General features: G+C 42.4%; 1 protein-coding gene across 2 annotated transcripts in view; it reads left to right on the top strand.

Annotated features, from left to right (window-relative positions):
• The window catches only part of LOC117517116 (NEDD4 family-interacting protein 1-like), a 34997-nt gene extending 33787 nt beyond the window's left edge, over nt 1–1210 (top strand). For both annotated transcript variants that reach the window (XM_034178041.1, XM_034178040.1), the window contains exon 7: nt 679–1210. In XM_034178041.1, the coding sequence (XP_034033932.1) occupies nt 679–782 (104 nt within the window). In that variant the 3' untranslated portion in view covers nt 783–1210. The remainder of the gene's footprint in view (nt 1–678) is intronic.
• Nucleotides 1211–11042: the final 9832 nt, after the last annotated feature.

The following is an 11042-nucleotide window of genomic DNA, read 5'->3' on the forward strand; positions in this document are numbered from 1 at the left end:
TTTTTTTTTATCTTATGAACTTTAACCAACTGGTATTGCTGCTAGTCCCTTGAATTACACATTCTAAGTATTCCCTGTATTTCATCTTGGTCTGTGACCTTAAATTTTGACCTTGGCTGACCCTCATACAAGCTATTAAAGGAGTATGGTTATAGAAATAATATCACAGTTGGTTTTTATATATTTATGAACAATGCACAAAGTGTTTGGGCACTAAAAGGTTTTAATCAGTATTTGTTGTTGCCACCCTTTGCCTTTAAAACAGCATCAGTTATCTTCTGGTACACTTTTGTATTTTTATTTTGCATGACTCACTGACTTGTGTTAACAGTGTTGAGATTAGGGGTCTGTGGGGTCACACCATCATCCAGGACTACCCCCCACCACTTGAATGCATGTCTTCACAAGTGCCTTAAAGTTTTGCAGAGTGCTGTGGACCTGCTGGTGTCAGTGTGTAATGCTTAACACCTGGTCAGAATTATAATGGTGGTGTTCATTAAAAAAAAAAATGTGACAAACTGTGGGATCCATCTTGTTAGTTTGTCGCTGAGTGTAGTTGTTTGGTAATCTAATAACCTGTAGTTACAGAGGGATCGGTGTGCCTAACGTGACCTTATCGCTCCATTATTGGTGGGCGCTTGGAATTTTCTTGGTTTGATTGTGCTTCGTACTCTTTAGGGTCCTTGTTCTTCCTCAAAGGAGTCATCAACTACGCCAGAGTCCGCAAGTTTGCCGAGTCCTACTCCACCATGCCTCGCACCCGTGTCCTCCTCATCTACTGAGTTCCGTTCTGTTTGTCAATACTGTCACCAAGTTTTTCTCCTCTCCGATCAAAGAGGGAGAAAAGGAAACCCTCCTCCCACCAACATTATTTGGACAATACGCTGTTGTCCGCTTGTGGTGTAAAAATGTTGACTGTAGATAATTCTGTAAATCCTTCAGTTGCTTGTGGTGAACTGTTAAGTGCTATCTGCAGTTTATGAAATGTGCAATGTTAATGTGTAAAAAATGATTGCCTTATATACTGTTTAAATGTTGGTTGCAGCAGCATGCATTATTCTGTTTGGCCATCAGGGGGCAGTCTTGTTTTTGTTTATACTCAGCCTGTCGAGAGAAGTGGTTCTTAACCCAGGGGTCAGTAGGTTAGGTATTACAGGCTGATTTAAACATGATCAGCGATTTCTACACCTTGTTAAATAAAATACAATTTGGAGACACTAAAGTGCTAAACTGAGGAAGAAAAATGGAAAATCAGCAGCTGAGTTTGTGGCGAGCAAAGGGGATAAAAATGGCAACGTTGAGAATCAGAGAAGGTCGAACCTCGGGTGGACTTCTTCTAAGCATTTTCTCCCATCCTTGTGTAATTATGAGCCAGTGTTGCTTACAAACACTAATCAGAACTGGTTTTTGTTGCACATATATGTCAGCCGACTGATCGGTTTATGGGGCCTCTGGGGATCTGTGCTGTGCTTAAAGGACACTGTAACAGGGATGAGTCACAGATTAAAGGCTGAATATGTGTGACACTAGAGGGGGAAAAAAATAAAGGATTCTGATGCCCTTCTCTCTGTTTCTGACAGCTTTTTTACTCACTGATAAGTGTTGGCAAATGTCTTTTTATTTTTTGAAATCTTATTTTAAGTTTACATGCATCTATCATTGATGTGAATGTCATGGCAATATCAGGCTTTCAATAATTTCTTTGCAGTGTTCTTTTTTGGGGCAAAATTACTGTACAACATCCATTGAATAGAATAAAACACCCAAGAATTTGGTGTGCTTTTGAATTTATATTCGGTTTTCTGACTTCAAAACAGGACAAAAAAATATGCATACTACGTACAGCACACCTAATAGGAATGTTCCTGACCAGACACCCATGGTGGCCAGTAACAGCAGCAGAGTTATGTAGGGGGTGCAGTGTTATGATTACCTTATTTTTCCAAGATTTATAGTCAGCTGGACTTTGATCCAGTAGTGTTGTAACCCACGCAATGTTCAGAAAGTGAGCATTAAAAAGACATCAAATAATTGTAAACCACGTTGGACAAACTAAGTCATACATATGAGAGAATAATACCCCACCTCTTGTCAAAAGTTTGATGGATGACGTCACAGCCAATCAGAATTGACTCACTAATCCTGCCCCATATGACCTGTCACAGCCAATCAAAATTGACTATGTCACTAAGCCCTGCCCCTGACCCCTCCCTAGTCCCACCCCTATGACGTCACAGCCAATCAGCGTGAGCCCGAATCCGGAGTCCTGCCCATCCATAATTAGTTCACTCACAGGTGTCATATCAGCCCAATTTGCATTGAATGCTACTCTGAGCATGGATGGGCATGTCTGCCCAATTTGCATCGACTGGGGTTCACCCCTTCCATGAGTCTCTGACGCTATAATATTATATATAAAATAAAGATTTATAAAATGTAATTATTTAATTCTTTCTAAAATGTAATTATTTAATTCATTAAACAATTGGTTAGTCTGGGAGCCCTGTGGGATTAACTTTTTAAAAAACGGTTCTGACAGAAACGCTCATTGCAGGTGATGTGTGTGCACGCGCATGTGCACGTGTGTGTGTGCGTCTCCCTTTAAAGCTGGTGCTGAGGTGGAATATCTCGCTTTTCAAACCGCGATGGCCCAACGTGTTTTAACTTTGTGCTGCATAGTCGAAACTCCTGTAAATATTACAACGGTCTCTAACGATGGGGCAGCGCCTAAGAAGGTAAAATTATACATAAATCGTGTAAAACTGCCTCTACCGCTCGACCACCTGGCTGGGGTAGTGAATTTTGAGTCAGGAGCCTGTCTGCGGTATATTTTCGAAGCGTATAAAGCAACCCTGAGTTTTTACATGTTACCTTCAATTGAGCCCCACGCCCCGAAAATGACTTTGTGCACATATGACTGGGGCGTTATGTCCAGTGTGGTCGCTGCTTATTTGAGAGGGGATGTTTTAGCGGATCCTCAGACAATCCGTGCTGAGAACAAAAAACATTTTCAGATTACATGGACCGGTTACGCCAGCTGTCTGTATAAAGTGACCTTCGATAGATATCCTGTAGGGATACCCACTACGGCCAGAATGACCTTGGAACGCACTCACGGTAATCAGCGGGCCGTTGTAGAAGCCCCGGAACCGACATGGGAAAAAATGTTTTCGGCATATGGGGACAAAATCAGCGGGCTTTTTAGGCACTGGCTGGAATATAAAGACATTATTGGAGTCAGAAGAAACATGACCCCTTTCTTTTGTTAAGGGGAATCTGGCCACTCCCACCCCGCCCGACTATATATATTCATCTGTGGGGCAGGATGTGCTACCATTCGACAACTGACATCATGACTCAAGCTTTCACATCAGCTCACATTCCTCCAGCTTCACCCCCGCCAGAGGAGGACGTCGATCATGAGGGTCATTACACCGGCTACGAGGAAGAAGGCTACTCGCAGGACCTCTTCACCTCACCGCCAGAATCCTGGCCAGGTTACCGCGAGCTTTCCTCAGCTGAAGCATCGGTGATGTGGGGCAAAGAAACCCAAGGGGTGTACCCTTGGTCACCATCTGTAATTTTAGACGATGGACTAGGATCACCCCCCAGTGTTTACGTCGGGGGTCAGCCTATGGCTCCGGCGGAGGTCTGGGGTGAAACATCCCTCCCACCCCACCTGATACAAGAAGCACTGTGTGGTGAGACGTACGTCACACCAGTCATCGGTGACCAGCCGGATGGACTTCTCTCCGACGAATTTTTGAAAACAACGAAACTGGCCATCATCCATCTGCTGGCAGGAGTGATTGCGAATTGTAGAAAGGAACTCTGTTACGGCTGTCAGGTCGAGCATCTGAGTCAGACGCAGCACGAATGCCTGGAAGAGGTATCTGAATTCTTTTAGCCAATCAGTTTCCATCGTGTGATAAAAAGCCTCTGGACGGAGCGGTTTATTCCTGCACTGCTCAAATTGCTGGCGAGCCATTACATATTTCCCTCAACGGCGAGAGTCCAGGGTGTGGCTGAAAACATCTTGAATGAACTGAAACACTGTGATAGTTTTGGTGGAGTGTTAAAGCAGATATCCAGCTGTTTGGAGCATGAAAATCCCACCCACATTCGTGAAATGGAGGATGTCTGGCAGGGCCTGATCTGATCGTCACCTGCAGAGCTTTTTAATATCTCTATATATCTGTGTCAGTGTTCAATTTATCATGGGAAATTATCTGATTAATCTGTGTTGAGGTGTAAGGGATCGTTATGTCATTCGTGAACTGTCGCATCTTTTAAATCAGGCTGTCACATGCAGGCTGAACAATATTACAATGTCTTCTGTATTGGAAAGGGTGCTGGACTCTGTTAAAAATCAGGCCGCTCCAGAGTTTTGGGAGGAAAACGTGCTAAGAACCGTTTCGCAAATAGCGGATAACTCTGCCTACATTGTCTTACGCAGGATTTCTGTTATGGTTACTGACAATTTTCCTCGATTTAATCCCTACCACCTCTTTACACTGTACGCATTTATCGTGGACGTCCTTTGTCACAGTGTAAGACAACAACTCCTGGAGAGATCTGAAGTCCTGACCATCCTACAGAAACGTAATACAGCGATTTGTCTGAGTAATGGCGGGGATGTTTTACACCAAACCCTGCAGATGATTAAATAGTAACTTCTTTTTCAGTTTTTTTTTTTTGATGAATGATAAAAAAAATGTGTAAAACAATAATTTTCTGTTTTTAAGTTGCCTGTGTAAAACAATAATTTCTCTGTTTTTTGTGTTGCGTGTGTTTGTAATAAAATGATATATATATATATATATATATATATATATATATAAACTTCCCTTACATGATGGCTGAAGAAAGATTGATGAGAAATGTGTATTATGACCCTTCAAATCCCGGAAGCTTCGGCGGTGTGGAACACTTACAGAAGGCTATCAAAGCCGAATCAGGGGTTAAACCCTCCAGGAAAGATGTACAGTATTTCTTGTCCGGGGAAGATGCTTACACTTTACATAAACCCACAAGGATGAATTTAATCAGAAATAGGGTCTTTGTTACAGCTCTTATGAAACAATTCCAGGCTGATCTCTGTGATATGCAGGCTTTATCAGCTCATAACGATGACTATAAATATCTCTTAACAGTCATAGACATATTTTCAAAAAAAGCATATGCCAGGCTTCTCAAAACGAAAACAGGTCGTGAGGTAGCAAACGCTTTCGCCACCGTTTTACAAGAAAGCGGAGTCCCACAGAAGTTGCAGACTGATGCTGGGAAAGAATTTTTCAACAAGGTTTTTTCAGCCCTCATGAAAAAAAAAACAGCATAAAACATTTTGCAACTGCCAGCGATCTGAAGGCCTCAGTCGTTGAACGCTTTAATCGGACACTAAAAACCAAGATGTGGAGGTTTTTCACTGCAAACAATACACAACGTTACATCAACGTGCTGCAGGATGTGCTTAAAGCTTATAATGCATCTTATCATAAAAGCATTAAGATGAGTCCGAATGAGGTTAATGCTCAAAATGTCGATCAAGTGTTTCAAAATTTGTATGGGACTTTTCCCCTACGCACAAGGCCTATGAAGTTTAAATATAAGGTTGGTGATATAGTCAGGATCTCCAAGCTCAGGGGAGTTTTTGATAAAAAATATCAACAGAGTTTTACAGATGAAATGTTCACAGTGTCAGAATGTATTCCACGTTTCCCACCTGTGTATAAATTAACGGACTACGACAGCGAGATCATTGAAGGTTCATTTTATGAACCAGAATTGCAGAAGGTTAAAATATCAAAAAGACAAACCGTATCAGGTTCAAGAAATTATTGGTGAACGTTTTACCAAGGGGAAGAAATTTGTATTTGTCAGGTGGAAGAACTGGCCTGAAAATTTAACTCCTGGGTTCCTGCAGACCAACTGATGGCCATATAAATGTATCGACATCTATCTTCAACCGGCATATGAAAAATGGATCGGGACCTGAGACAAGGATTTTATATGACTTTGCCTTCAAACGCCAGCCTAAAAGTATTCCCGGATAACATGATTTCATGCTACCAGGTGGACTTGGCTCGACACCTGGATTTAAAGGGAGAGTGGGTTGTGACGCTGACTGAGATTTCTTATCCTCACACTTGGTTAAATATTCTGGAAAAGCATTGCTCTTTGTTTCAGGTAAAAAAATTACGTCCAAGTACAAAATCTCCGTTCACTCAACTTCTTTTGAAGCAGGATATTATGACAACTTTGACGTTATTGCAACGCAGATAAACTCTCGTTTGAAGAATATAGATCCAAAGATCTCTTTAAAATATGACGATATTCAAAAAAATTTTGTGTGGGAAGGAGACGGTACCTGCCACGTACATTTTGAAACCCCAACGGCATACATGCTGGGGTTACAGCCTGATAAGTGGTTGAGATGCGGGCCTGGGGCCGTGACCTCCCCGCGTTTCCCTGATATAAAAGGCAGGTTATATCATTTTTTCTATTACACAGACATTGTTCAGGCTCAGCCGGTGGGTGACAGTTTTGCTCCTCTGCTCCACTGTTTCGAGATCCAAAGGAAGTTTGGAGAAATTATCACGCAAAGATTCATTCAACCCTGCTTATTATATTCCAGTTTCTAAAAGACATATTGAAAAGATACGCGTTGAGATTCATAGAGATCAAGACGAGCCTGTTAAATTCACATACGGGAAAGTGATTGTCACGTTACACTTTAAACCGACGGGTTAAAAAAAAATGCAACCTGATATTTATCGATTCATTCCTTATTATGAAAATCAGGTCGGTCACGGTTTTGCCGGCACCCCCGTTATGTACGTGAAAGGTTTGGGTAACATATTTTCATAATTATTCAAGTTCGTCATGCCTTTATTTAAACAAGGATACGCGCTTACCAAACCTCACCTGAAAAACGCCGCCAAAAATATCGCGTCCGATGTGGTGAGCCATGTGGTTGAAAGGGTGTCCCGTCCTCAGGAAACTGGCGTGCAGGAAGAATCCGGGATCATGGTACTCTCGCGACGCCCCAGGAAACACCCTCCTGGGAAACGCATAGGCAGGGGTAAAAAACGAAGAGTCTCGCACAAACGTGAGACAGTCCGCCAGAACGCCAAGAAGAGAAGACCGTCTCGTGATATTTTTTCCTAAGGATGAGCCCGTTACGATATAATTCACCCGAGTGCGCCATGAGACCTGTTTACCGTTCCAGCGACACAACTCTTGATAGAGGACAGTCAATATGTGGAAATAACTCCGATATCGGCGCTGACTGACACTGGACCAATCAAATTTTTTATCCCTGGAGACGGAGAAAGATACTTGAATTTAAATAACACGCTGATTCATCTCTGGGTGAAAATTGCAAATGCTGATGGGAGTAATCTGGCTGCTGACGGCAGCGTGGGGCTAATAAATTACCCCCTGAACACAGTTTTTTCACAGGTCGATGTCACTCTGGGTGACAGGTTAATTTCGCAGTCCAGCGCCACACATCCTTACAGGGCTATGATTGAAACATTACTGAACTTCTCAGCTGAATCACTCAAATCTCAGTTCATAGCAGGCCTTTTTTTCAAAGACATGGCAGGCGTGATGGATTCAAATGTGACGGCTGATGATGGGCCCAACGCAGGTCTGGTGAGCAGAGCGTGCCTCACTGCTCGGTTGAGAGGAATCCAGCTGCTTGGTCCGTTACACGCAGACATCTTTTTCTGCGAGAGGTCGTTGTTAAATAATGTTGACCTTAGAGTTAAACTGATTCGCGCAGGTGACGCTTTCAGCCTGATGTGTGCTGATAACAGCACTTTTAAGTTAAACATCCTGGGAGCGTCTCTTTTTGTTAAAGTCTCAGTCTCCCCAGCAGTTCGTCTCGGCCACAATGCGGCGTTATTGAAGGGCAACGCCCTGTATCCGTTATCACGGATTAATGTGAAAACCTATGTTATCCCTCACAATTCCAGAATTTGCAATCAGGAAAATCTGTTTCTGGGGGTCATGCCGAAATACATCGTCCTGGGTATGGTGAAGCACAATGCTTTCAGCAGAAAAAGGGATTTATCCCCGTTTAACTTCCAAAACTACGATGCGGAATATCTGGCTCTAAGCCAAAATGGGAGACAGGTCCCTTCTAAACCCTTCCAACTGCAATTTACCAACAGGATCTCTGTCAGAGAGTTTTATCATTTGTACACAGCCACAGGGAGACATTTGAAGGATCTTCCTCTCTGTATAACTCGTGATGATTTCCCGTTGGGATACACCTTGTACGCCTTTAACCTGAGTCCAGAGGAGGATATGGGGGCATTGTCACCGGTTTCTACTGGCAGTCCAACGCATACGATCCCCGCATACGATTGTATATTATATTGACTGTCCTCTATCGAGAGTTGTGGTGCTGGGACAGTAAACAGGTCTAGTTCGCTCATGGCACACTTGGGTGAATTATATCGTAACAGGCTCATCCTTAAGAAAAAATATCACGAGACGGTCTTCTCTTCTTCGCGTTCCGGAGGACTGTCTCATGTTTGTGCGAGACTCTTCGTTTTTTACCCCTGCCTAGGAGGGTGTTTCCTGGGCCGTCGCGAGAGTACCATGATCCCGGATTCTTCCTGCACGCCAGCTTCCTGAGGACAGGACACCCTTTCAACCACATGGCTCACCACATTGGACGCGATATTTTTGGCGGCGTTTTTCAGGTGAGGTTTGGTAAGCGCGTATCCTTGTTTAAATAATGGCGTGACAAACTTGAATAATTTTGAAAATATGTTACCCAAACCTTTCCCGTACATAACGGGGGCACCGGAAAAACTGTGACCGACCTGATTTTCATAATAAGGAACGAATCGATAAATATCAGGTTGCATTGTTTTGGTTTTTAACCCATCGGTTTAAAGTGTAACGTGACAATCACTTTCCCGTATGTGAATTTAACGGGCTCGTCTTGATCTGTATGAATCTCAACGCGTATCTTTTCAATATGTCTTTTAGAAACTGGAATATAATAAGCAGGGTTGAATCTTTCAATCAATCAATCAATCAATCAATTTTTTTTTATATAGCGCCAAATCACAACAAACAGTTGCCCCAAGGCGCTTTATATTGTAAGGCAAGGCCATACAATAATTATGTAAAACCCCAACGGTCAAAACGACCCCCTGTGAGCAAGCACTTGGCTACAGTGGGAAGGAAAAACTCCCTTTTAACAGGAAGAAACCTCCAGCAGAACCAGGCTCAGGGAGGGGCAGTCTTCTGCTGGGACTGGTTGGGGCTGAGGGAGAGAACCAGGAAAAAGACATGCTGTGGAGGGGAGCAGAGATCGATCACTAATGATTAAATGCAGAGTGGTGCATACAGAGCAAAAAGAAAAAGAAACAGTGCATCATGGGAACCCCCCAGCAGTCTACGTCTATAGCAGCATAACTAAGGGATGGTTCAGGGTCACCTGATCCAGCCCTAACTATAAGCTTTAGCAAAAAGGAAAGTTTTAAGCCTAATCTTAAAAGTAGAGAGGGTGTCTGTCTCCCTGATCTGAATTGGGAGCTGGTTCCACAGGAGAGGAGCCTGAAAGCTGAAGGCTCTGCCTCCCATTCTACTCTTACAAACCCTAGGAACTACAAGTAAGCCTGCAGTCTGAGAGCGAAGCGCTCTATTGGGGTAATATGGTACTACGAGGTCCCTAAGATAAGATGGGACCTGATTATTCAAAACCTTATAAGTAAGAAGAAGAATTTTAAATTCTATTCTAGAATTAACAGGAAGCCAATGAAGAGAGGCCAATATGGGTGAGATATGCTCTCTCCTTCTAGTCCCCGTCAGTACTCTAGCTGCAGCATTTTGAATTAACTGAAGGCTTTTTAGGGAACTTTTAGGACAACCTGATAATAATGAATTACAATAGTCCAGCCTAGAGGAAATAAATGCATGAATTAGTTTTTCAGCATCACTCTGAGACAAGACCTTTCTGATTTTAGAGATATTGCGTAAATGCAAAAAAGCAGTCCTACATATTTGTTTAATATGCACTTTGAATGACATATCCTGATCAAAAATGACTCCAAGATTTCTCACAGTATTACTAGAGGTCAGGGTAATGCCATCCAGAGTAAGGATCTGGTTAGACACCATGTTTCTAAGATTTGTGGGGCCAAGTACAATAACTTCAGTTTTATCTGAGTTTAAAAGCAGGAAATTAGAGGTCATCCATGTCTTTATGTCTGTAAGACAATCCTGCAGTTTAGCTAATTGGTGTGTGTCCTCTGGCTTCATGGATAGATAAAGCTGGGTATCATCTGCGTAACAATGAAAATTTAAGCAATACCGTCTAATAATACTGCCTAAGGGAAGCATGTATAAAGTGAATAAAATTGGTCCTAGCACAGAACCTTGTGGAACTCCATAATTAACTTTAGTCTGTGAAGAAGATTCCCCATTTACATGAACAAATTGTAATCTATTAGACAAATATGATTCAAACCACCGCAGCGCAGTGCCTTTAATACCTATGGCATGCTCTAATCTCTGTAATAAAATTTTATGGTCAACAGTATCAAAAGCAGCACTGAGATCTAACAGAACAAGCACAGAGATGAGTCCACTGTCCGAGGCCATAAGAAGATCATTTGTAACCTTCACTAATGCTGTTTCTGTACTATGATGAATTCTAAAACCTGACTGAAACTCTTCAAATAGACCATTCCTCTGCAGATGATCAGTTAGCTGTTTTACAACTACCCTTTCAAGAATTTTTGAGAGAAAAGGAAGGTTGGAGATTGGCCTATAATTAGCTAAGATAGCTGGGTCAAGTGATGGCTTTTTAAGTAATGGTTTAATTACTGCCACCTTAAAAGCCTGTGGTACATAGCCAACTAACAAAGATAGATTGATCATATTTAAGATCGAAGCATTAAATAATGGTAGGGCTTCCTTGAGCAGCCTGGTAGGAATGGGGTCTAATAAACATGTTGATGGTTTGGATGAAGTAACTAATGAGAATAACTCAGACAGAACAATCGGAGAGAAAGAGT

The sequence above is a fragment of the Thalassophryne amazonica genome, chromosome 9 (assembly GCF_902500255.1).
Source record: "Thalassophryne amazonica chromosome 9, fThaAma1.1, whole genome shotgun sequence".
Lineage (NCBI taxonomy): Eukaryota > Metazoa > Chordata > Actinopteri > Batrachoidiformes > Batrachoididae > Thalassophryne > Thalassophryne amazonica.